Here is a 25710-nt window from a genome sequence, read left to right as displayed (position 1 = left end):
GGGCTCATGCATACTGAGTACGCCGAACCTCTATCGTCCTGCAGGTTCGGATTATCCTTGCCCTCGGAACCCTTCTAGCTCATCCAAGCCCGCCTATTTCGCTCGCAACAGGACAGTGGTGTGAAGTAAGACCATTTCCCCGACCAATGACATCCAAAAGCTGCCATTTCAGCACTGTCAGCCCTGACCACCTCCATCAGGCTTGTGTTCAGGGAACAGGAACTTGTACCTCTCTCGCCTCGGAAATAGGCGCTTACTGAAACTTGATAGACTTCATCGACTGTCACCTTTTTCAACTCTCTTGTTCTACTGCTTTTCCTCGCTGATCAGCCTTCCACTTTGCTCAAAATCATTGACCGTCATTCTTCCAACTCGTACCCTCAGATTACACCCGAGGCGTCGGGGTCCGCGATAAATAGTCGCTTTAATTGCGGCTGTGTTCTGTGGCGTTCGGTCAAGGCCGACCACGGAATATCTGTTTCTGCTTCCAGCTGTCAAATCTCAATTCAGAGACTATGTTGCCTTCTCGAAAACTGCCAACACACAAGACTAATGGATATCCAGCTTTAGCGATGGACCTCTTTCCTAGTTGAGCCCAGTCGATGCACTTCGCCTCTGCAAGAGAATCTTCCCATGTGATGGTCATACATTTGCGCGAAAGTTGATCTGATATTCTAAATGATAGAGCACTATAGACCATATGGCTACCAACGGGCTCGATCTGTAAGACAGGTATATTCACTCGTACTGTCTGAATGTATAGAGCATGGTTCGACGTCTATTCACGCTTGAAGGCCCTCACACACCACAACGGATCGCTTCCACTCATTCCCATCATTTGCATGAATCCATGCAGACCCCCGTCATCCTGTCGCGGAGCATTTGCGACATCGCCTGCCTTGATGTCGACAATCTCGATGTCCTTCCAACCAGCGAAGTGTAGATAATCCCCTACCATCTGCAACCGCTGTTCTGGTGTTCTCTTGATCCATGCGCTGGTCGCTTTGGTTGGGAACATCCTGGAAGATACAATGATCTGGCAACTTCCTCCTGGTTTTGTCAATTCCCTGACGCTCGAGAGAACTTCTTTTGGACGAGTCAGGTAATCCAGGCTCACAACGCAAGTCGTACAGTCTAGTAGACCGCTGTCGCCATCGGCAGTGTCTGCGCTTTGCAATCCGCTTACGGCATGCTCATCACACACCGTGAGCGGAATGTTCGGATCTTCGTTCAAGTCTTGGAGTATTCTCTTGGAGAGCACTTGGTTCTTCTTGAGTTCGGCGTTGTTCATACCCATGCCAACAACTTTCAGCTCCCCTTGTGCGGCTGCCTTTTCGACGGCTTGGGGATAATGGCTGATCCAAGATGAGCAAAGGTCCAAGATTCGGCCTTTCCGTGGCAAGACGGTATCATAGTATCTTCTCAGGCTTGCTATAGCGGCATCGTCGATATGAGTAACGAATCTACTATCGCTATAGAATGAGTTGTCGGGACTCTCATCCATACGTTTGAAATCTGCCTGAACGTATGGCCATTCTTGGTATTGAGGTCGATATGGGACAGCGGAGCCACTCCATGGTTTCTCAGAGCTGCTAGATTGGCTGACGCTTGACATCCCGGCGGCGAAATACGATGTCGTTGATATAGCGATTGCTGACACGCCTGCAACTTGAAGCCGGCGACTAGCTGATGTGATAGGTATCATGTGCTTTTCTGCTTAGATTTGGTGTCTAGCAATTTGGTTCTTGCGTTGCATGAGACATGTTGTACTCCAAAGAGGTGACTTTCTATGACGAAACCACGCCCGGCTATAATTACATCAGTCGGGTGGAGCTGCCCATCTGGGATCCGTGGCTGCCGAGGGGACCACCCTGGACATCAAGAGACTAACACTTCTTGCACTCACTGAGCTCCTTCAACATTCAGAATTACCTCGAAAATGACGCGAAGAACTTGCAACATATCATGAAAGCTGAACACGGGCTATTTCGCTTTCGCATCCGTCTTCCAGTACACGATCCGAAGTGATGCTAGCCCAAAAGATGATTGCTATTCGCATGGTGACTGCTTGCCACGAACGATGAGGTTGCCAGCATAAGAATCCTGACATGCTATCTCGAAAGTCTCATGTATTCCTCCTGTCCATCAAGACACTCTATCATCGTTTGGATGCTCCACTGAACTCAAATTAAGCGTCCAACCAGTCGAAGACGCGACTCCGAAATCGTGCGTCAGTTTTCCTCCGACTAGAGTGCGCTTACGGCAATCAGTCTTTTCTCCAAAGTTCTACAGACTGTCGAGTCTAGACAGCGTTATGGATCCCAGAAATGCGTGGCTCTACCCGTTTACCAGGGTTATTGGATGGAAGTTTGCCCATGATATGACCACGATCACGCGCCTAGATGGCTAATGGGAAGTTACATTGGTCCATCTAATGCCTTGATATGTGGCCTCGCGGCTCTCATTACAGATTCTCTGCATTGGAGTCATCTCTACTGGAAACTGCGGAAATGTCGGCCTCAAGGATGTATGGAAGCAAAATATATGAAGAGAAGTTGGATGCACTCTCGCTTCAGCTCTCGAACACCTCGACACTGGTTGAAAACAGCCTGGATATTGCAGCTCCTCATAAGTTATTCGAGGGTGGCGAATACTATGATCCTCTAGCCACCTGGACGCCCGAGGAAGAGTCAAAGGTGAAGATGAAGACTGACGTTAGGCTTCTTGGTTGGCTCTCGGTCATGTATTTTGGTAAGGCAGAAAATTCACGAAGCTGAAACGACACTGACATATGTATCAAGGCATGCAACTAGATAGCACAAGTATGGCCAATGCTCTCGCTGACAACTTTCTTCACGACCTCGGATTCGACATGACAGAATACGGCAACGTGTGTTTCGTTGTAGTCAAGCTCCTCAACATTCGGCTAAAGTCGGCAGGGCATAATGATACATCGAATCTGCTACTTGATTGGAGGACTGCCTGGACAGCTCATTGCGACCAGGTTTGGATACAGATATCTCTTCTCTGGATTAATGTGTGCATGGGGGCTAGTTGGTGAGTGAGGTGTGCTCTCGTTTACAAATTATGCTGACGAAGAGCAATCGAGCCTGGACTCAAGCGTGGATGCAAAACGAGGCTGGGTTCTACGTTACCAGAGCCCTGATCGGCCTATGCGAAGGTGCTTTCGCACCGTTGACTGTCATGTGTCTGTCCGGCTTCTACACAAATATTGAGTTAGGCTTTCGAATCGCGATCCTAAGTTCTGGTATCAATGTACGCTTAGCATCCATTAAAAGAATGGATACTGTCTCATAGATTGACAATAACAGATTGCAAAAGCTTTATCGTCGTTGATTGCAGCCGGAATACTCAACATGAGAGGTATTGGTGGCAAGCCAGGTATGTTTCGAAGCTGTGATAACCGGGTCAGTGTGTTTGCTGAACTAGTTTGTGCAGGTTGGTTCTACTTGCTATTGATCAACGGACTCGTGGTTTTCGTGATCGGTATTATCGTATGAACCACAAATTCCAAACACTTAGTGCCCACCGGTCTAACATGCCACAGAGTTTACTATATCTACCAGCTGGACCAACCAGGACACAGAGTGTCCTTTATAGGAAGCCTTGGTTTTCTGAGAGGGAGAAAGGTAACACTTGTAACGCATCGTATCTGCAGGACATACTAATGTTGGTAGTGATCGTGATCAATAGACTACTGAGGGATGATGTCTCGAAGGGGAAGACGAGTACTAAAGAAAAAACAAGCCTACGTGACATCTGGAACACTCTGAAGGATCCGGCTCTCATCGGTAAGGTCATTGTGGGTAATCTTTTCCTCACATCAGCTTACCAATGAACGGACAGGATTCTGGTTCTTGGCTCTGATAATCTATATGGGAAAAAGCCCAGTTTCACAGTATCTTGTTCTCAATCTACGACAGCTTGGGTTTACGAGATTCGAAAGTACCGTTTTGACCATACCATCTGACTTCCTACGCACTGTCACGGTCCTTGCCTTAACCTGGAGCAGTGGCCACTTCAAGGAGAAAGTGTTCCATTGTATCATTCCAGGATGCATAGAGATACCACTATTTGCTGCACTGTTAATCTTACCTCCACATGGCTACTCCTGGGTCAGGTTTGCCATCATAACGCTCATCATTGGCTCGCCCAGCTCTCATCCAATCATGGCAAGTTGGATCAGTGTCAATAGCTTCGACCCCAAGAAACGTGGTATCACCATTGCTCTATTTGGCACATTTCACGAAATCGGCAGTATTGCAGCAGCACGTAAGTTCAGCTCTGACATGGAATTGAGACGAGTCACGGCTGATTTAGTTGCAAAGAAATTTACAGAGATGATGACAAGCCGTACTACTATACGGGAAACAAGGTTCTCATATCTATATGTGCAGTCTCTATCGTGGGCCTTTTGATTCATCGAGAAGTGCTCAAGCACATCAATCGCAAGAAACAAAGGGCATGGGAGAGCTTGAGTGAAGTTGAGCAAAGAGAATATTCCAAAAACCAGGAACACAGTATCGGAAACAAGAGTCTTACCTTCAGATTCTGCTATTGAATGGAAGGTGGGCAACATGGAGACAGGGCATCGAGTCTTACAGGTTTGATTGTGATGAGGTAGCAAACTTCAGAGAATCGTGAACAGTCGTGAGAAGCTTTTGAGGTATACATGCCACCGTACTAGTGTATTCACGATCATGGTTCGGATGCCCTATTTACTCGAGCGAATTACGATGACGTGAACTTAAGGAAAGAGAGATCGTGGCAGAACTGAGTGTTAACCTCAGCATCCCAAAATCCCAAACACAGACTGGTCCTCGATATAGCTATTGAAAGGCAAGATCATTTTGGTTATCAGCGAAGGTCCACTCCTCTTACCTGATCTCACCTTGAAAGCAAGTGCCTTTGCTTTTGTTGAGTTCGAAGCCTTGAGAAGGAAGCTACGAGCCAGCTGCGTTGGCGTTTCGATAACTCCTTCCTTGTACAAGAAAACTTGTTGTCCGTCCATCGCGACAGGTTTGGAAATATCTCAACCATTGCATCTGGTAATCGTCACTCTATAACCGTTATTATTCGCACACTTCATCAATTGCATCAGCGACATAACGATTGAACTCTCTCAAGCTCGAGTGGTCTTCGTCAACCGATCGTCCACCGAAGCATGAATCAACAGAACAATCTACCCATACCCCGACGAAACATGGCGACAACTCGCTTTGTGCTAATTTCGGACACCTACGGCTACCACCCAGCCCTCCCCAAAGGCGATGTTCTCTGCCATGCTAGAGGCTTGTCAAACACTGGGAGTATTTCTGAACTGCGCAAAGCCCTGGATTGGATAGACAAAGCAGATTTCGAAGTCAAGATCATCATTGCAGGTCAGTCATGGAAGAAAAACGGCAGACAGAACAAGATATTGACATTGATAAGGAAGCAAGGATATTACACTTGACGAAAAGTACTACCAAAAACACAGACGCGATTCCGATAAAGAGTTTCATGACCCAGCCGAGTGCATTCGCCTAGTGGCTACGTATCCCAACATAAAGTACCTACATCATCAAGCAACCACGATTCATCTCAAGTCCGGACCAAAGACAACTTTCAAGATATTCGGCAGCCCGTTGGTACCCGATCACTCTGAAAGGGCATTTGGCTACAATCGCAGCGATGATACCACAATCGAACGACACTGGTCAAATATCCCACTTGATGTCGACGTGGTTCTCACTCATACACCAGCCTACAACCATCGCGACGCGAGTACCAAGTGGCAGGCCGCAGGCTGTGAAGGATTGCGAAAGGCATTGTGGCAGGTAAGACCGCGGATAGCGGTTTGTGGTCGTATAGCTGAGGCCAGGGGTGCCGAGACAGTCGAATGGAACCTGGACCTTCCTCTTTCGCCATTCCTGGAGAAACAAACGATACAGTGGACGGATCCGGGCGCCAATCGCATGGCGATGAGCCTAGTGGATCTTACAAGAGCGAGTGGCAATCCACTACATAACGACGGAGCACCCGGACCGCGAGCGCATGGGAGTGATGTTTTCTTTTCTCCTGCAGAACGAGCGAAGCCGACTGCACCATCGCGAGTGTTTGAAGATTACGACGAAGCTCCGTCAAGCGGAGTAACAACGGTATCGTCTTTCAGCGATATGACAGCTCATACAGTCGTGCCCCAAGACTTTTGGAACGCTGCAAATACCGCTTACCCATCTGAACCAATCTTGGACCCCCAACCTGTTGTGTCAAGGCTTCATCATCGCAATGCAGCCGCCCTGAATGGTCGATCTGGTAGGCAGGAAACACTGATTGTGAATGCAAGCATTGTAATCACCAACAATCTCAATCGTCTCACATACAACCAGCCTATTGTGGTGGATATTGAGCTACCGGTTGGAAATGAAGCTGTGTAGATAGATGACGTCGAACATCCAGGGAAACCCGACCACGTTGTCAGGAGACGGCCCAAGAGATGCTTTCGTCAACTCCCTGTGGAAAAGGATTAGTTAGACTGACAGATTCGTTATGAGAAAGCCTACTTTCAAGCCGCCTACCCTCGACGATGAGTGGCTACTCGCGTGCATACCCGATGATGCATAGGTCCTTCGAATTGACCGCTTAGTGTATCGAAAGGATGAGTCTCGTCGTTGGGCAGCAAGACAGGTGCTTCTTGTACGCAAACGAGGAGACTTGTTGCAGTGACAACGCAGGATGCATCGGCAGTCATGCTTGGAATAACGTGAACTTGCTGATGAAGTTCCCCTCGCGATCTGCCGATCTGTGGCTATCGAAAGGCACATTGCTTCTGGATTAGTAGACTTCGCTATTGGAAGCGCCGTCATCACGAGCTCTGTCAGAACTTGAGTCCAAACATCAATGTGTACTAGCACTGTGACGGCACACTGTTTGAGAAGTTGAACGCGGTGGAATCTGTTTGTCGGTGCATCCCAAATGTAGGATGATGGCATGACGAGTCTTGTGAACCCAGAGGTCTGGTGATGGCTCTTCAAATGGAAGAAGACAGGTGATTGGTGTCTCTGAGTTAGTCTGTGCCAGATTGGTGTCGAAGCGCCGGGCCGCCGCAACTCCAAAGCACGGGTGGATCGTGATTGTGACTTGTGGGGTGCGGAGTCGCATGAACGTGCACGTATCCAGCAGTGATGAGATATGAGTACAGTAGACTGATGCAAAAGATAGGGGATGGAGTCGTTTCATGGAGGAAGAAGTAGAAGCGCTCATCTAGCGATGTCGCAGAGCCGATCTCCAGCTCCCTCAGGGCATAAAGACCCTCGAGGTTGTACAGACAGAAGATCTTTATTCCAGAATGTGAAGATCGGTGACTCTCTGTTGCCGGGCCAAGCATGCAGCAAGGTGATGATTGACATGCAAGCGGACAGACGGAGATAGGACTGACTAGCTACCTGTCTCTTACGGACGAGCGCTGACGTGAAGGGCAAAGAATAGCTTCCGCTATCTATCAATATATCTACACCGCCAGGCCTGAGCAGTGTGTGGTTTGCAACTTGCAGGCTTGCCAGGGTCTAGAAAGACTCGCTTCTCGAGCGACGGGACAACGGCCGGCTGGCGCACGTGCGGACAGCAAAGTCAAAAACGGCTGCTGGGGAATGAACGTCGAAACGTGCCAAACAACAGCTCTAAAATGAAGAAGGCAGGAACAGGAAAAACACCCTGTAGCTCTGTTTGACAGAGGATCTTGTCGCAAGTACAGGTACTGCGCTAGGTTACGTGGGTTACATGTTAGAGCAAGGAGTAGTTGATGATCGGCGGAGGGTCAAATGAGAGCAAATTAGCCAATTGGTTGCATCATCGGCACGAGTTTCTGACGCGCGAACGCTAAATTCTGCGGCTTGTAGAAAGCAGGAAAGGGCTGGAGCGAGTCGGGTCAGGTCGCGAAAACCGATGCGCCTGCGCGGCCAACGATGGGCAGAACTGCGAGAGAGACTGAACAGCTCACCATCCTGGCTCGCATTTCATCTACCGGCCCGGCCCTCTCTCGCTGGGTCGATTCCTTTTTCCACCTGTTTTGACTCTTGATTTCAGACTCGACGCCTGCCCATCTCGACTCGCTCTTTCCACCTGCGTCTGCTTTTGCTGCTTCGTTCCTTCTGTTTCTGTTGCACCCTGTCACCTGTGCAACCCATCAGACTCAGCAACTGGATTTATCACCCTCTGCACGACCAATCGCCACGCTTACCGACAGCTTCCATCTCGACTTTTGACTTTTATATAATCGCCCATCTCTGCTTCTTCCTATTCATGTCAAGCCGCTCTTGACACGCCTCGATCCATCATGTCCACGCCTTTACCTCCGGATCCATATGTCGCCCTAGGTCTGGCTAAAGATGCCACCGCTGCACAAATAAAGACAACCTACCGCAAACTCGTCCTCAAATGCCATCCGGACAAGGTCACAGACGAATCGAAAAAGGCAGAAGCGTCTGACCAGTTCCACCGTATACAGCAGGCCTACGAGATCCTTAGCGATGAAGGACGAAAGTCACGTTACGATGCCCACGTCAAGCTGGCCGAGCAGCGGAAACAGAGCATGAACAGCCGACCCCCAGTCGAAGTCAGAACTGCTGCATATGAGATGCCCACATCTGGCCCAGGCCGAGCCACATTCACTGCTCGAGGACCCGAACGAGTATACGAGGAACGCAGACCCGAGAGATCAGACTCGGACGACTACTTCGGTAGCGGAACACGAACAGCATCACGCAAGCACGACGATTACGAAAGACAAGCGAAGAAGGCAGCAGCACCACCGCCGAGAGACGACAGAGATCGTGCCAGAGTGGTGGAACGCGAGAGACGCGAAAGCGAAAGACTATCACGCACAGACAAGAGGAGGACGCGCGATCAAGACACGAAGCGTGATCGAGACAGAAAGTACTCGACCTACGATGAGGATAACGATGCAGACTTGAGGCATGAAGCCGAGAGACGAAGGAAAGCCGCCGAAGAAGCAGCAAGAGACAAGGAGCTCAGAGAACGAGAGAGGGCCAAGGTGGAGCGCGAAAGAGAACGAGAGCGAGGCTTCAGGGAGGAGAGGGGACGCGACAAGGACGACTATGAGCGTGAACGCGAAAGGCCATCACGCCGAGGCTACGATGACAGCGCACAGTATTACTCCCGACTCGAGGACGACGTCATGGCATACCAGGGAAGGGACAAACGACCCTCCCTCTCACGCAGTGCCTCGACAGCAACCAAGACCGAAACGTATGTCGACCGCTCATCAAGTCGCCCGACGCCCGTCTTTGTACGCCGTCATTCGACCAAACCTGCAGCTCCTTCTCCTCAGCCTCGTCGTGACCGCGACAGGAAGATGAGCGTGCCTGACATCCTCGAGTCGGATGAACGCCGCCCTGCAACCCGCCCGACGACGCTATATACCTCGACCTCATCACCATCTTCCATCAAGCTCCCTCGAGGCGTTGAGAGAGGTCCACCCATTCGCAGTGCCAGCATGAAGGTCGACGAACGCGATGTACCTCCCATGCCTGTGCCCATCCGCCGCTCCGAGACGATGCCCAACATCTCTCCCAAGCGCGCTAAGGACTCGAAGCCCTCGAACTTGAGAGAAACCGAGTTCTCCGGTGGGTACCCTACACCTTCGGCAAGTCCTGACTACGCACCCTCGCCCACCACTCACAAGACGTACCACTATCCTCGTCGTGAGCCTTCGACTTCTCGTGAAGACCTGGACTATCGCCGTCCTCTTGAACGTGATTACGACCGCGAACGTGATCGTCGCATCCATCACTCACCTGAGCCGATACGTCCGTCCAAATCCTCTGCTACTCCTCGCTACGCCGCTGCTCCACAACCTCCTCCGATCCGGACGAATCCAAGCTACAGTAGTAGCAGCTATACTACCGAATCCCCAACCTCATATACAAACCCGCGTCCCTCGCCAACCCGTCGCGAGACACATCGGGACTACGAAGCGGGCCCCAAGGTCAGCACACCAAAGGCCAACTCGAGCGCACGCTATGAGTACCCTTTTGAGCGCATCGTGACGGACAACCTCCGCAGTGACTACGAGAAGGAACGTCGTAGAGGCAGTCCCATCGATATCGACAGTGGCTACAAGAAGGCACCCCTTCCGGAAGACCCACGACTGAGTGGTTACTCAAGTCATCGTGCTTCTGCCTCTGCCCAACGTCCTCGTATGCATCGCGAACGTACAAGCGAGTATGCATACCCGCGAACTCAGGCCGTCTAGTCGAGTTTGCACTGTAAACCTCATCTCTTCCTTCCTCATTTGTCCTCTTCACGATCTCTGCATCTTCTCTTTTCGGATGCACGCTACGCCAACCATATTTTTGGTCACTCATCTCTACGGCGCACAAAGGCATATCACGGCTTCTCATGTTGCTCCATTGCATTTTCTTTCTTACAACACCAACTTTTCTACTACCACCATACATGCCGTTTACCTCAATGCAGGGTCAACGAGCGGACGATTACTGTTTTACTCTATTCTAGGGCATCAATGTTCGCAACAAAAGACATGGCATGGAAAGCTATGCCCTTTTTCATGTCTAAGCTGCATTTTTGTTGTTTTACTCTTTTCCCTTTTTCTTCTTCTATCAAGATATAGCTTTACGATTTCATCACAACCAGATAACGAAATGAATTTATGACTCAACTTGACCACTCTTCTTCTTCTTTGACACCTTCGATCCAGTGCCATCTGTGATTTTGTTTCATTTCGCTTTACATACGTACAGGGGACATGAGGACTAGAAAAAGCAGCAAAAAAAAAGCAAAACAGAGAATACCAAAAGGGGACAGACAATATGAGACATTATCGTCAACATCAACAGCGTCGTATGCATGCATGTATCATTTTCCTCTTCTTCATTGATCAATCAACTTCCACCATGGTTTACATCAAATTCAAAGGCTGAAATGCTTGTATCCCTCAACCAAACCATCGCTGTTCTTGGTAACAGCACTCCACACGGGCATGAAATGCTTGACTTCATCGAAAGCAGGCACATTGCCAACCTGGTTAGCATCACTCCAGACGCACATGACCTTGCCCTCGGTTTTGCCATATGTCTTTTCAATCTCATGATCAAAGGTAACATTGACACTCCACCTGGCATCCCAATCTCTGCTGTACAGGTACACACGCTGCTCTCGAGCTGGGAACCTACCGGGTTTCATGACCTCTGCTTTGGCTCCTGCGTTACTGACGGTCAGGTTTGCGAAAGGAGTGGAGAAGTAGAGGCGGCAGGCGCGGGTGTTGGAGCCGCGGATGTCGAAGGTGTAGTTTCGTGTCGAGGTGTTTGTGGTGGGGCGGGTGATGTTGAAGTCGAGCCAGGTGGCGTATTTGGCTGCTTGAGCTTGTCTGCGCGCAAGGGCGAGCGAGACCGTGCTGTTGGGGTATGGCATGCTGGGGTTGTGGGGTTTGTAGGCGGTAGGCACGACGTTGGGGGCTGGGCCTGACCACGAACAACTGTCAAGGCCTGCTCTAAAGGCCCAGAAGGCGTAGTCGGGGCCAGCGCAGTGGTAACCACTGTCTGCGGCCGATGGCATTTGGGAGACGATGGACTCAAGGTAGGGGGACAGGCCAGTGAGGGCGACGGTGTTGTTGCCGTGGTCGAGATCGATCTGTTGGAGGAAGAAGACCTTGAGGCGAGAGGCGCGAGAGAAGGGGAAGGCTACGAGGTTGTAGATGAGAGTACCGATGAAGACGAACATGAGGAAGGTTGGAATGTGGTAGGTCATGCGATGGATGAAAGGTGTCAAGGGCAATAGCAACAACACAGATGTTGCAGCAATCAGTAGGTAGACGATCAGAACAGGACTGCCATCCGCAGGTGTCTGATGCAGAGCCGAAGTCATGAGCAAACCCAATTGGCCGATCAGGATCAGGTTGATGGGTGCCAAAATCAGGAACTGGAGAAGCCAGGCCCAGCTTGGAAGGCTACCGGACCAACCTTGCTCACCCTCGTAAGCCTGGCTAGTCGAGGGAACATGTGCAGAGGTTGCAGCATCATCGTTCTCATCGGGACGACGAGTCTCACGACCATAGCGAGTGAAGGTCTGTCTCGAGCCGAGCAGCGACGTACGCTCGTCCGCATCTTCGTTGTCATTGGCAGCTGGTGCCCTGCCTCTGGAAGCATCGTCATGGTCTACGACGTTGTGAGAAACAAGACTGCCGCTACGAGCGGGACTGGGAAGAGCGGTTCCGGATGCGTAGGTCACCTGCTCGACGTAAACACTCTTCTTGGGAAGTGCGAAGAACTCGAGGTACGAGATGAGCAACGCCAAGAACACAGATGCGTTGTAAATGATGAGGAAGTAACCAGATCCCAAACGCATGCGTTGCTCTCCGATGGTCGCAGCTACCAAGCCGAGCCAGGAAAGAGCATAGAGCCAAATCAAAACGTAAGCGCGGGAAAGTGCGGATGGGCGAACGGCGTCTCCAAGACGGAAGAAGAACCATGCAGTCGAAAGCCATGCGGTGAGCATCATACTCCAAACAGCATACTCCGAGCTGTAAATTATGTGAGGGTTGACTTTGGTAATCAGATATGCGAGTGCTACAACAATAGCGCTTGCAACGGCGAAGATCAAAGGGAATCTGAAAAATCCGCGCCAGCCGTACATCTTGACAGGCTCATCATCATCTGAAGAATGGAGATATCCCTTTCTAGCGAACAGATACCACTTGTCGGTCTTGTGGAGAATAACATCGAAGAGGATCAAGAAGATGGGACCGGCAACGAGCAGAGTCACGGAGAGAGCAAACAAAGTGTGCAACTGAAAGACAGCAAAAACACGTCCGAAAAGGTCGAACCAGACACCAGTGCTGCCAGAGGTTTTGTCGTGCTTGCCATACTCATGGCCCGAAGGACGTTCGAACTGGTCACTGGTGTCGCTCGAAAGACCTTGCACAGTGGTCAAGGCAGAAGAGAGCATGTGCCACAAACTCTCGACACTGGTTTCTCTAGCATTGTCTTGGTTAGTATGGTATCTTGCACGAGGCTCCATGAAAGCGACGTCCAGGCCGCGCATGCCCAGATCATCGACGAAGATGGAGTAATCGGTGCCACTCTTCACTAAACCTCTCTTGAAGCCATCACCACTGACGACACTGCCAAAGGGATGAGGACTCTTGGAGTAGAACCTTGTTACCTCGGTGTCAGTGCTTCTGAACAAGGTAGCTCTGCCACCAGCACCGGCACCCTCAAGATTGAGGAAGGTACGGGGAAACTGGGCAAGAGGATGACGTGTAAAAGCCTTTGCGCCATATAGACCATCCTCTTCGCCATTGTTCAGCAAGAACAGAATTCCACGATGCGGCTGGTTCTCTTGTTTGGTGAAGTGGGAAAGTAGCTGCAGTACCGAAATGACACCAACACCGTCGTCGGTCGCACCAAAGCCAGTGCTAACAGAGTCAAAGTGAGCGTTGACCAGAACGCCGCCAGGACCATCGTACTTCGTCTTGTTGAGCCACCATTCGTCCTGCGAGTCTTGGGCGCCTCGGACATAGACCATTATATTGTTACTCTCATAGTAGACGGTGTAACCCCTCGGGTCGGTGTATGTGATATTGCTCGTATCCTTGTCAAAGACAGTGACAGGCAGAGCAGTCTTGGTGGCCTCGGCGGCCTCTTTCCATTCAACCTTGTTGGCATCAAGTATGTTTCCAACACGGGCTAGCAGCCACTTGCGAACAGCGACATTGTCTCTGCTGTTGAAAGGGTGGAAGCCACTGCTAAGGCGCTCGAGATCGTGCCAGGCTTGAGTTATGTTGACGCCGGGCCAGCTGCTCGGGGTGGGAGTGCTTGGGGCTGGCGGCAGGACATGATGGGTGACAATGAGGGCGGCGAGCAGGCCTGCGTAGATGACAACGGTGAAGAAGGTGACGACGTAGGGACCGAAGCCAAAGGGATTGCGCGAACTCCGAGCCATCCTTGTCTTGATTCAGAGGTACACTCCAGAGCACCTCGACCAGACACGAGAAGGTTGGGACTTTAGACTTCCAACATGATCGCGCTCGTCACCGATACCATTAGAGCTTGGACCACCTTGTTCGTATCGTATCGCATCGTATCTTCCATCTATTACCAAGGCACGCAGATGTGTATAACAACAAAATTGATTCAATTACTGTCTCCGCTTACATCTCGAGGTACCTGCCTACTCGTACTGCTAAACTCAAAACAAGCATTTTATGCGCCGGGGGGTATCGAGCTGACCATCGTATCAACGTCCTGCGTTCTTCTCACCTTCATGCCTCTGCCTCTGCCTCTCAAATTCCAGGGCCCCTGTATCCTTGATCCATGAGCATACCGCCACCGAATATGTCGTTCTCTCCTCCAAACATGTCATTCAAATTTATATTAGGAAATCCTGCTCCTTGTCCAAGCGGTTGTTGCTGTCCAGCCCACCCACCAGACACTTGGCGCAAGTTCGCCATCTGTGCTTGCTGCTGTTGCTGTTGCTGCTGTTGTTGCTGCTGTTGCATCATACCCATTTCCCACCTACTCTGCTGTTGCTGCTGCTGTCGCTGTTGCTGCTGTTGCTGCATCATGTATGGAGGCAAAGCATAGAATTGAGCCTCGAGATTGTCTGCCTCCGTTGCATTGCTCTGTCCTGGCATCATGACCGGAACCTTTGACTCGTTGAAATTGTTGAACATGTTTGGATCCTTGGCAAATTGGTTGTTTTCGAAGGTCGTCAAGGGTTGATTGGGGTATGTGAAGGGCTCTGCAGACGGGAACATCATTGCTGACAGATCTGGCAAATTGGGGTTTGTCATATCCAGTGGAAGGTTGTAGGGGAGCAAACCATTGGAAGGGCTGCTGGTCTCCATGGGTCCACTGACCAGGGACTGCTGGTTGAAGTCTGGACTGGTAGGCGTGTATGGACCACTTCCTGAGCTCATTGAGGGTGTAGGGAAGGACATGCGTTGATCATACGCCGATGCGAGTGACACATTAGAGCCCTGGTTTGGGAATGTGCTGGCTCGCTGCACTGAGCCGGGCTGAGGTGGTGGCGGCTCCTTAGCAGTAACCGAGATGTCTGGGTGGCTTCGTGCACTCTGCGGCGGAGGAGCGATGGTCGAGCTTTGCCGACGCTTACGCGAGGGAACAGGATTCGTACGACCTTCGCGTGCCCAAGCTGGCAATGCTTTGAAGATTCCCTTATCGTTTGTAAGCATACGATCAGAAAGATTGATCTCAAGAAGACATACCTCAAGTGTGGTAGCACATCGATCTGCCGCCATGCTGCGTTTGGCCAATGACGCCAACACCTCCTTACCTTGGATAGCGTCCTTCAAAACAGCTTCAGTGGTGATGTTTTGTGGATTCTCGGCCGCAAAGTATATCAATGAAACAACAGCAAAGAAGGTTGTGTACATCACGAACCAATGTGCCCCGTTCAACAACCCCTTTTGCTTCATCTGTACGCACAGATGGATATGGTTTCTTGAAAGGTTTACGTACGAAGCTGCGCATGTGTAGGCACGTTGGTCAATGTTATGTGATCGCTTGTCGGTCGCAACGAAATGCAGGAAAGGTCTGTAAAGCATCGCTTGAGCATGAGCGTATGCGATACGAAGGAGTTGTTGCGCCCTGTAAAATGGTCAGTGTTGAACACAAGACTGGCACTGTTGTACACATACCGTGTGAGTTTGGGGTTCGAGTTATTGCATGGGTCCAGCCCAGCAGGCAAATTACTCTTCCAAGTTTCGAGATCGTTCTCAATGTCACGAATGACCGAAAACGGCACAGTGTAGGAGCGGTCAGTGTTGCTCTGCACGTTCTTCGCCCTAATAGGATACACGTTTCTGACAATCTTGATCAAGAGTTCCACTAGTCGGCTGTGCGCATTGAAGACTGTAGTGAGTGGCGTGGTTCCTTCTGGCATGGGGAGTATACCTTCCTCGGTGATATACTCGTCGTCAATCTCGAGGGGGTATTCCTGGTCAATATCCTCTTCGCTCAATGTCTGTGGCAAGCCCAGCATTGCGCCGACATAAATATCCATCTTGCGAATGGTCCAGAAGACGCGTTTTCTGGTTTCAGCCTCGATAGGATTAAACGTGCGACTGAACGATGGGTTGGATCTGTGCAGTCCCATGCGAAGAGCTGAGCGCAGCGCCACGCCTACATATGCATAGCACTGAGATAGTTTGGCGGAGCACTGTAAGAATGAAATCATGTAGAGAACTGCTTGAATCGAAGTCAAGTCTCGGCAGTCTGCTATATCGAGCAATTGACGTGCTGTTCTGAAGTATTTGAAACTATGTCGCGTTAGCTTTGAATCCGTCCAGGCTTCGCTGAACTACTCACCCTTGGTCGATTGCACTTTCGTAACCAGCCTGGTTCAAAGGACTCTGTTCATCACTACCAAACAAACAGCCTACTGACATGGCACTGTACAGTAGTGGAAGAAACTTGTGGTCCTGGTTGGTGTAGTTTTCGTATGGTGTGTTGTACATGCGCTCGAAGGATGCCCAGAAAGTCGGAACATGAATAGCTCTCATGAGAACAGAAGCATCGTTGATGGCAGTCTCACAAAGATCTCGAGCGACGGCTCTGGATGGAAGGTCTGTGCCAGGAACTGCGCCCTCCATGCCCATGCCAGGCGAATCCGGATTCAACGATCTTGGAGAATCGAATACCTGTGACATTGGTCTCGATTTAACGAATGGAGTAGTCTTGGCGTCGGGTCCTAGTAGATCTCCCAGCTGCTCCCGCATTCGCCGCACGAAACTAAGACCAGAAGAATGACCATGGTAATCCCAGTTTCCTTGTTCGTCGAGTTCTAACTGTCCAATAGCACGAACCATTGATTCTAGGTTAGTATCTTTTGCTTCTGCACTTGGAGCAGATGTAAGAGTGGTAGGTGGAAGAGTCGCGGGCTTCGTGGCTGGACTGCCATTGGTGACGGGCTTGTTGGAGAAGCCGGGTATGTATCCTTGTGCCACAGCGACATCGATGCTAGGGTCATTCAAGTTGAGGTCTGGCATGAGCATTCGCAGCAACGTCTCGGCGCGGTGGACTCGATGCTCCAGACCCTCGATGTACTGGGGCGCGGGGTTGCGACGGCGATTAGACGGCTGATCGTAGGTACATTCTATATCGGGTCAGAACCCACGTCTTTGCGCAATGACACAACTCGGACAAGGGGCTTACCATAGCTATAGACTGTACAATGCGTGCAAGGCTGCTTGCCGTCGCACTTGATCTTCTTTCTTCTGCACTCGTCGCAAGCTCGAGTCACTCGCCGACGCTTCTGCATGGGCAGCTGGGGTTTGGAATGCGATGATGATCCGGTCGCGCCTGCGGGAGACGTCTGTGACTCATGCTTGATGTCCGTCTCCCAATGCTCGCCTTCACTATTGTCGTCGTACATGTCGGGCGAAGTCGCCTCCATGACCATGGAGATGCGGGGCTGTATTTGAGTAAGTGCGTGGTATAGAGCGAACAGACGGAGGGTCGAAAAACGAAGTGCACTCTCTATGGGAACCCGGGGTTTGTAATACGGTGCGGAACGATGCACTTTTGTCAAACGACACAGGACGATGACCTAGCGATTCGAACTGGATCCAATATGCCGCTAGTTTTAAGTCCGAGTCTCTCGGCCGCCGCGGCGGTTAAACACTGCGTGACTGGCAGGGTTACAGCGTACCGCTCCCTGGAGTATCGACCGACTATTACGTTTCTGGACTGTCCAATCAGTCGCCAAGCGCAATTTTTGTTCTTGTGCTCTCTTGGCCTGTTGGCAAAATCGACTTTTGAGCGAGAGAAGGGCGTCTCTGCAGAAGGATTTCGCGCTTCTACAGACCATAAATGGGGCAGAAAACTCTCGCGACCAGAATAGCTGGTCCTAGCTCCTGCCCTTATTCCCACATGTTCCCGCCTGTTGTTTCCTGACTCGCCTATCTTGACCTTGGATCCTGATAACCTTGTGGTATGTGGAGCTTCTAGAGTATTTGTTTACTCAAGTCTCGTTTGTGCCCTCGTTTCGGGCCACCTTGTGTTGCTCTAGACGATGTCTTATACGCCTTACGAAGCTGCAATTCTTCCAATCGTTCCTAAGTTGGATCTATCTGGTTGATCTACACCTGAGCACATGTGGCGCAAAGCTTGTATCAAAGTCGCTCTTTCATATCGCCGAGGACCGACACTCCGGCCTTCTTTCTCTCTGCCTGAATGTCCACATCAACCAGTCGCATTCTTGCGTAGATTGCGTGGATAACAGAAGCTTGTCGTAGCACAAGCACCAGATAGCCTGTACGAACTTCGGAGACGCGCCATGCTAATTCTAGCTACATACCTTATCTTGAAAACGAGGTGACGAATTCAATCTGGACTCGATCAGAGGAGCCACCGTGTCATCACGTTTGTATGCGCCAGGAGAGAAAGGCCGCGTGGCCAAGCCTAACCAAGGCAAGCCTTCGAGAAGCTGCTGTGCGACTGCATTTTCAGAATGCTCCTTAGTGCTTACGCATGCGACTACTCTCGCTTCGAAAGGTATGGCGGTCATTCCGCTGGTTGACAAGGCTCGGCAGTTTTTGTCGGTAGGGCGTAAGGTGCGAGATAAAGTGTCTCAGGGGAACAAGTAGAGAGAGGACGGCAGCCATGGATGAAGTGAAGCAGCTCGAGGCTCAAGGGCATAGTCTGCGTAGGCAATAAAAGTACGGAGTAGTGAATGTCGAGACCTTGGCAAGCAAGTGTGGCTACATGTCCCAACTAGCCACAGCTTGTAGTAGTTGGTATGTGCGGCGACCCCTCGTGCTCCTGAGGTGCGTCACGGAAAGTTCTGACGACGATCGCACATTCAAACAAGACCACAGACTTGAGTGTTTGGTAGGTCGCAATAACCACCGTCAAACTGGCTGCATCTCTCGTCGGCGCCTTGCAGGATAATATCCGCCAGGCCTTCTCAAGCGCCTCCACCACCCTGGAAAAGCTCACCACTCAACCTATTCAACCCGCCGATACTCCCACCGACCTCTGGCAGCGTGCCCAATTCTGGTTCAGCCAACAGGACTCCTCTGTCCTTGCCGCCCTTACTCTGACCGCCATCGCTTTAGTCATGTCGTGGTCATCTCGATTCGGCTCCTGGTCTGGACGCTTCTCGCCTTTTGGTCGTTCTGGTGGCTCGGCGCAGGTCAAAGACTCGGACTACAGCTACATTACATCTGACGATCTGAAGAATGCCGAACAAAGAGAAGCCTCGCCCACCCCATCTGGTCCGCCCAGAGATACCGACGTGCTGGTTCTCAAGAGCAAGCGCATCAGCTATCCGGTGCATTTCCCTGCCTACACGATTGAAAGAGGCGAGCTGAAGATTGGGTCTGTCAGAGAGCAGGCAGCCAAGAAGACTGGCGCAGATGCACGTCGCATCAAGCTCTTCTTCAGGGGCAAGAACATGAAGGAGGATGCCAACTCTTGTCGCACCGAAGGCCTGCGACACAACAGCGAGATTATGTGTGTTGTTGGAGACAATGTCCCCGAGTCCATGAGTTCGAGCGATTCCGAGGCCGAGGATGCGTCTGTTGATGGTGGGGACGTTCCCAAGAGGAAGCGCAATCGCAACAAGAACAAGAAGAAGAAGTCCAAGAAGTCGGCAACACCTTCTGGCACCCCTCTAAACGATACTTCGAGAACGCAGTCCCCCCGCCCACCGCCCGCTCCGGTCACCCCTATGGACAAATTGAACGCCGTCAACTCAACCCTCCAGACCCTACTGCCTCAATGTGTTCAGTTCTTGGCCAACCCACCACCGGAGCAAGCAAAAAGGGAGTTCGAGCACAAGCGTCTCAGCGAGACTGTTCTCGCACAGGTTCTCCTAAAGCTGGATGCCGTTGAAACCGAGGGCGAACCAGAGGCTAGAGCAAGAAGGAAGGAGCTGGTCAGAGAAGCACAGAATGTTCTCAACAGCCTGGATGACTCTATGAAGTCGTGATTGAAGAATTGGCTAGGCACCTGGATCACTACAGGCGACCTATTACGCGGTTTCCATTCGTTGACGCAAGACAGAGGCGTTCATGCATTCTCTCATTTTTTGACGCCCTGGTTCCTACCTGGAGACTCCTTAGCAGGCCCAGAATCAAAAAGGCGAAACGAACCAGGAATTTTTGCATCGACAAGTAGAAGTAATTGAATGGACCATCCAAGAAGGAATGAACTTATGTCTACGGATTGTTAGTCAAGAGCGTTGCTGCTGTTGCTTGCGTGAACATGAGAAGTAATCAATATGCATAACGTCTTCGTAAATCGAAGTACCCATCAAGGTACATCTATAGCAAGATTACTGATTAGAACTTCTGTATTGTTTGTTGTGGCGTCTTCTTCAGCCGGTCTCGAGGGCGCGCCATGTCTGCCGGATCTCTCTTTTCAGACGAGCCAACAAGTATTGGCTCTACGTGAAGAACTTCTAGAAGGGTTGCATATCTGGCCATGTTGTTCACACCCTGCGGGAGGAGAGTTCAAGTCTGACAATGATAAACCAGACAAGCAATGTTACCACAACTCTGCAGGTATTGTCGAATCCGCCGCCTTTGATTCCCTCGACCTCCTTTATCGAGGCAAAAAAAGTGCTTGTCAAGATTATACAAGTTTCATGATCGGCTCAATGGCATGCCCAAACCCAGGCCGACTGGGGCAAAATTATCGAAAAGCTGAAGATGCTCAGAAGTCGACGAAACACGCAGCATGGTGATATTGAGTACATGCCAGATGTTTTCGAAAAAACGACAGAGGGTGAGCAGGTAAGATTGAACGTAGCCAACTTCGACATGCTGTCTGGGTAAGTCTCACATGCCGTCTCTTCGAATTTCTCTTGTAATAGGTCTCGGCAAACGCTGATAGGTCCACTGACAGGCCTGACTTTGGATAGTGAAGAGACGAGGTTATCATAGCGAACAAAGTGCGACGCAAGATCAAGAAGAGACTGCTGCAAGTAGGTCAGGCTTGTAACACTGATGCTTAATTCTGATACTGTATTCTTGTTATATCATCTCCGAAGATGAATTAAGGAAGTGGTAACGTGCAGGCTTGTCTGATCGCCATCGGTATACACTGCAATTGTGAGTGGTGGCATTTGATCTGGCTAACTTTCGACTGGCTCTGCTGGCGACTGAGAACTTGATCAGAAGAATCGCCATACGAATATCGCGAAAGCGCTGCTCCGAAGGTCGAAACGAGTAAAGTTGCCAACGGGTTAGTTGTCGCTTGTTGCACTTTAAAGACCAGGCTTGATCGCTTTTTACGAACGTAGACATTGCTATCGATGACTTTGCCGAGTAGTTTGGAAGTGTTGTCGTGTGAGGCAGTGCCTAAAGCGCCCAGCCAAGTCATAGATGTAGTTGAAGAATAGCGAGAATTCCACAGTGCTTACGAGATTTCTCGTCGTCATGCAAAAAAAGTCCCCAGCCTTCGATCTCTTCTTTTGAGTCGGCGACGATTACGACTACAGTACTACTCGCCGGATATTTTCATAAAGCAATCGAGCAAGGAAGTCCAGAGCGTCGAGGGTGAACCGAAAGCACTAGCCGCGCTAGCGGATTATTGTCGGCAGCGCGCCAAGCAATTCGGTCCACGCACCGTCGCGCTTTCCATTTTTGCACACTCACTGGGATTTGTGCTTTTCGACCACCCGCGACTTTTACACCCATCGACACCCCATCACAGACCAGCAACGATGTCGGAATTTCAGCCTGTCGTATGTGACATCCCTCCACCGCAGTGAGCAGAGAAAGAGAAGGAATCGGAAACTGGAAATGCGACGGCTAGAAGCGCGCACACACACACACCTGCTGCACACGCAAGCGAAACACCAGTCATAGGAGCAATGGCTGACAATACGGGTGTATACAGATCGTCATTGACGGCAAGGGACACTTGCTCGGTCGCCTGGCCAGCACTGTCGCCAAGCAGCTCTTGAACGGCCAGAAGATCGTTGTCGTCCGCTGCGAGGCCCTCAACATCTCTGGAGAGTTCTTCCGCGCTAAGCGTACGTCCAAACACCGCACCGCATAAACCGCCGCCAGTCGCTATCGCACACCGAACACTTCCTCGAACATCGATCTGGCGGCAATTGTGCAACGAAATCAAGAAAGAGCTAGGCTAACATAATACACAACAGTGAAGTACCAGGCTTTCCTGCGCAAGCAGACGCGTTACAACGCTTCCCGTGGTGGTATGTAAACCATAAATCCACGAGGTCTCCTCTGCCTGAGGGCATGAGACTCTTTTTATATTTGCCTGGTCACTGACTTGGACTATAGGTCCCTGGCACTACCGCGCTCCCTCCAAGATGTTCTGGCGCACCGTCCGTGGTATGATCCCTCACAAGACTGCCCGTGGTGCCGCCGCTCTTGAGCGCCTGAAGACCTTCGATGGTGTTCCTCCCCCATACGACCACAAGAAGCGCATGGTCGTCCCCCAGGCCCTCCGTGTCCTCCGCCTCAAGCCCGGCCGCAAGTACTGCACCGTCGGCAGACTCGGCCACGAGTTCGGCTGGAAGTACCAGGATGTTGTTGCCAGGTACGGGAATTCCTGCTGCTGCAGTCAACTTTCGGATGCTAACACAGTACACATAGACTCGAGGAGAGAAGAAAGGTCAAGGGTGCTGCCTACTACGAGCGCAAGAAGGCCGCTCGCCGTTCGCTCGCCGAGGCCCAGAAGACCGCCAAGGTCGACGACAAGGTCAAGACCGAGCTCGCTTCTTACGGTTACTAAATGTGGCTGGAGAGTCGAAGTTCTTTGTCGCGTCCAACCTGCTCCCTTTGAGCACTCATAACGTCGGTGTAGTGCTTAGGGGAGCGTCAAGCCCACACCCATAATGGCTTGCTTTGTTTCTATGTTCAGCGATTTGGGGCTAGGGAAAACAAAAACGAAACGCTTTTCAGAAATGGCACAAGCCGAAAAAGTCATGGCACTCTCAACAATACCCAATTTCACGCGCAAACGTCTTACAAGTGTACTGTGATTCCTATTCAAATCGCGAGTGCTGATTGATTCATCGTGACTTGGTTAAACCTTCCCAGTTATGTCTACTTGGCGTGCGTTAAACCACCTCGGTCCCCCACCTCGAACCCCCGCATTCTGGTCTTCCCTTCCTCCACCCGCAATTATAGTATCGTTGGAACCTCATCTATTGCTAGAGTACTTACTCCTTGTACTATACGCTTGTTCCTGCTCCATATCATCTACCGTCCATCAACCAGGTCTGCGGTTCGTCTTCCCACCTCAGTGGTTCTCGTCGATCCTTCAATATGTCATCTGCCGCTGGCAGATTGTCTGCTCTCGCATCTCAACTCTTACCTTCGGCATTCTCTTCGCAAAAGACTGTTCCAGAGACCCAAAGCTGTAATACACATCAACTATCTCCCACCTTCTTTCTGCCACGTGCAGCGACAATCGAACCAAATGTATGAACTGGCATGCTATCCTGAAAAGAACATCGTTAACCATGCCTTCAGGCTCCTGCCATCTACCATGTTACTGCAAACAAGAAGATTCTGCGGAGAAGCTATCAAGAATTTGCGGATCGTGCCAGAGGTCTTGCATACTATCTGAGACGCCATAACTATAAGCGAGTTGGCATCTTGTGTCCCAATACACCTGCTTTTCTGGAAGCCATTTTTGGGATTGCGGCTGCAGGATCAGTCAATGTTGGTGAGTAGCGTCATGAACAGTTACTTGTATTCACAAAAGCCTAATCTCCGAACAGGAGTCAACTACCGATTGCAACCGGTAGACATTACTTACATCTTTGAGCACTCTGAGGTGGATAGCATTATTGTGGATGCCGAGTTTGTTCAACTGCTGGATGGTTTCCGGAAAGCGCATCCTGACATTAAGATCATCATCGACACCGATACTGATGCGACCGAGGGACAGCTCTCGGGGCCCTTCGATGAAGCAGTCCTTGAGGGGTTGAAGTACGACATTGAGACTGGGTCTAAAGGATGGGAGAATCTCGAACATACTACTCCTGACGAAAACTCGCTACTCGCATTGGCCTACACTTCTGGAACCACTGCGCGGCCAAAAGGAGTGATGTACTCGCATAGAGGTGCTTACCTCGCGGCCATGGGCAATATTATTGAATCTGGTCTAAATTATCATGGGTCGCAACGTGCCCACTATCTCTGGACATTGCCGTAAGTCACGCAGCACTGTACCGAGATTGTCACTAATGCTGTGGTAGGCTGTTCCATGCAATGGGTTGGACGTTCCCATGGTCAGTCACAGCGGTCCGTGGCACACATTACTGTTTGAGAAAGATCGATTATCCAGAGATCTGGCGACTCATGAAGGAAGAAGGCATCACTCACATGAATTCGGCCCCAACGGTAAACACACTTCTGTGCAATGATCCTGGAGCTGAACGATTACAACAACCCGTTCGTGTAACAGTGGCAGCGAGCCCACCCTCGGCTCATCTGTTCAAGACCATGGAGAACTTGAATCTGTATCCCGTAAGATGAATAGTGTCCTTGTCTTGAATAAAACCTGACTGTTTCGTAGGTTCATGTTTATGGAATGACAGAAACGTACGGACCCATAACCAAAGGCTACCACATGCAAACATGGAACCAGCTACCAGGAGACGAGAAGTATGCAAAGATGGCTCGTCAAGGACACGGCTTCGTCACATCTCTGCCTGTGCGTGTGATCAAGACTGACCTTCCAGACGATCACATCGAAGATGTCGAAAAGAATGGCAAGGAGATTGGCGAAATCGTCTTTTTAGGCAACATCACCTGTCTCGCTTATTACAAGGATGAGGAGGCGACCAGAAAGTTATTTGCCGGAGGAGTCTTGCACAGCGGCGACCTTGCTGTTGTGCATGAAGATAGTGCCATCCAGATTCTCGATCGAGCCAAGGATATTATCATCTCAGGTATGTGTCGCTCTGTGGGTTCGATGGTTGCACTTTGGCTTACAGGATAACAGGAGGAGAAAACATCTCAAGTGTCGCCTTGGAGTCTATGCTGGTTACCCATCCGGATATTCTCGAAGCAGCATGTGTAGCAGTGCCTGATAGTCATTGGGGAGAGCGCCCACATGCCTTCGTCACTGCAAAGAAGGAGAGCCTCAAAGGCGAGGAAGTGATTGAGTGGGCCAGGAACCAGAGCAACATCAGCCGCTTCATGGTCCCTAGAGAAGTGACCATAGTGGCTGAGCTCCCAAAGACGAGTACCGGAAAGCTACAAAAGAATGTGTTGCGAGACTGGGCCAAGAAGGGGGAGAAGGGGGTGTAAACGGATGTGGAACTTCCGCAGCCGGACGGGATTGCGGATCATGTTGATCGACGTTGGCTACAGAAATATACGACGCATCTATGCGTACGGATATTCTGACCAAACAGACATGCTTAAAAACTCCTGTAGAATATATGTTGTGCTAAAATCTGTCATTTTTAGCCATCTCCCACGACCACACCTGGGGTTATACAGCCGGCCTGTAGCAATACACGGTATTTTCGAGATCAGTGCAGTCGTCCGCAGAAGAGTATAAACCGTTCTGCTCTCGGTGGAGGCTACGCATAATGTTCACAGAAATCGTGCATTTCTATAGCGATGTTCAGCACAAGGGGAGGCAGTGATGTTGATAGGATACGCGAATCACGTCAAACAGCCATAGAGTGAAAAAAGAAGACAGGTGGTTG

General features: G+C 50.6%; 9 protein-coding genes across 9 annotated transcripts; 6 read left to right on the top strand and 3 right to left on the bottom strand.

The window, feature by feature from the left end:
- Positions 1 to 652: 652 nt before the first annotated feature.
- On the bottom strand, positions 653 to 1742 carry M438DRAFT_345441 (uncharacterized protein). Its single transcript, XM_029905452.1, has one exon. The coding sequence runs from the start codon at positions 1613 to 1615 to the stop codon at positions 779 to 781; it is 837 nt and encodes a 278-aa protein (XP_029760472.1). The 5' UTR covers positions 1616 to 1742; the 3' UTR covers positions 653 to 778.
- A 783-nt stretch (positions 1743 to 2525) lies between these two features.
- Positions 2526 to 4582, top strand: M438DRAFT_273611 (putative MFS transporter; the record flags this gene model as incomplete). The annotated part of the gene is made up of 10 exons (XM_029900649.1): positions 2526 to 2751; positions 2802 to 2890; positions 2940 to 3057; positions 3110 to 3276; positions 3333 to 3402; positions 3460 to 3515; positions 3569 to 3650; positions 3699 to 3812; positions 3868 to 4293; positions 4350 to 4582. The coding sequence occupies 10 exons, from the start codon at positions 2526 to 2528 to the stop codon at positions 4580 to 4582; spliced, it is 1581 nt and encodes a 526-aa protein (XP_029760471.1).
- A 642-nt stretch (positions 4583 to 5224) lies between these two features.
- On the top strand, positions 5225 to 6440 carry M438DRAFT_365210 (uncharacterized protein; the record flags this gene model as incomplete). Its single annotated transcript, XM_029907776.1, has 2 exons — positions 5225 to 5402; positions 5455 to 6440. The coding sequence occupies 2 exons, from the start codon at positions 5225 to 5227 to the stop codon at positions 6438 to 6440; spliced, it is 1164 nt and encodes a 387-aa protein (XP_029760470.1).
- A 1898-nt stretch (positions 6441 to 8338) lies between these two features.
- On the top strand, positions 8339 to 8557 carry M438DRAFT_273340 (heat shock protein DnaJ; the record flags this gene model as incomplete). The annotated part of the gene is made up of 1 exon (XM_029900627.1): positions 8339 to 8557. A coding segment is annotated over one exon (219 nt), but the record flags the coding sequence as incomplete, so codon positions are not given.
- A 2253-nt stretch (positions 8558 to 10810) lies between these two features.
- M438DRAFT_345439 (putative zinc metalloprotease) lies at positions 10811 to 14038 on the bottom strand. The gene has a single exon (XM_029905451.1). The coding sequence runs from the start codon at positions 13981 to 13983 to the stop codon at positions 10954 to 10956; it is 3030 nt and encodes a 1009-aa protein (XP_029760468.1). The 5' UTR covers positions 13984 to 14038; the 3' UTR covers positions 10811 to 10953.
- A 285-nt stretch (positions 14039 to 14323) lies between these two features.
- On the bottom strand, positions 14324 to 17322 carry M438DRAFT_374425 (uncharacterized protein; the record flags this gene model as incomplete). The annotated part of the gene is made up of 5 exons (XM_029908503.1): positions 14324 to 15217; positions 15269 to 15650; positions 15701 to 16321; positions 16371 to 17157; positions 17217 to 17322. The coding sequence occupies 5 exons, from the start codon at positions 17320 to 17322 to the stop codon at positions 14324 to 14326; spliced, it is 2790 nt and encodes a 929-aa protein (XP_029760467.1).
- Positions 17323 to 18821: 1499 nt separating this feature from the next.
- On the top strand, positions 18822 to 20141 carry M438DRAFT_210535 (uncharacterized protein). Its single transcript, XM_029899406.1, has 2 exons — positions 18822 to 18829; positions 18881 to 20141. Exon 2 carries the CDS (start codon positions 19123 to 19125, stop codon positions 19993 to 19995), a length of 873 nt encoding a protein of 290 aa, XP_029760466.1. The 5' UTR covers positions 18822 to 18829; positions 18881 to 19122; the 3' UTR covers positions 19996 to 20141.
- Positions 20142 to 21709: 1568 nt separating this feature from the next.
- On the top strand, positions 21710 to 22984 carry M438DRAFT_365205 (ribosomal protein L13). The gene is made up of 5 exons (XM_029907775.1): positions 21710 to 21753; positions 21909 to 22044; positions 22177 to 22230; positions 22319 to 22577; positions 22634 to 22984. The coding sequence occupies exons 1-5, from the start codon at positions 21733 to 21735 to the stop codon at positions 22770 to 22772; spliced, it is 609 nt and encodes a 202-aa protein (XP_029760465.1). The 5' UTR covers positions 21710 to 21732; the 3' UTR covers positions 22773 to 22984.
- M438DRAFT_296530 (acetyl-CoA synthetase-like protein) lies at positions 22951 to 25705 on the top strand. The gene is made up of 6 exons (XM_029901909.1): positions 22951 to 23464; positions 23516 to 23711; positions 23767 to 24199; positions 24247 to 24517; positions 24567 to 24942; positions 24996 to 25705. The coding sequence occupies exons 1-6, from the start codon at positions 23309 to 23311 to the stop codon at positions 25301 to 25303; spliced, it is 1740 nt and encodes a 579-aa protein (XP_029760464.1). The 5' UTR covers positions 22951 to 23308; the 3' UTR covers positions 25304 to 25705.
- The last annotated feature ends 5 nt before the right edge of the window (positions 25706 to 25710 follow it).

This window comes from Aureobasidium pullulans (assembly GCF_000721785.1).
Source record: "Aureobasidium pullulans EXF-150 unplaced genomic scaffold scaffold_9, whole genome shotgun sequence".
Classification (NCBI taxonomy): Eukaryota; Fungi; Ascomycota; class Dothideomycetes; order Dothideales; family Saccotheciaceae; genus Aureobasidium; species Aureobasidium pullulans.
The sequence above is the reverse complement of the archived record's forward strand: the minus strand, read 5'-3'. Positions and strand labels throughout refer to the sequence as shown.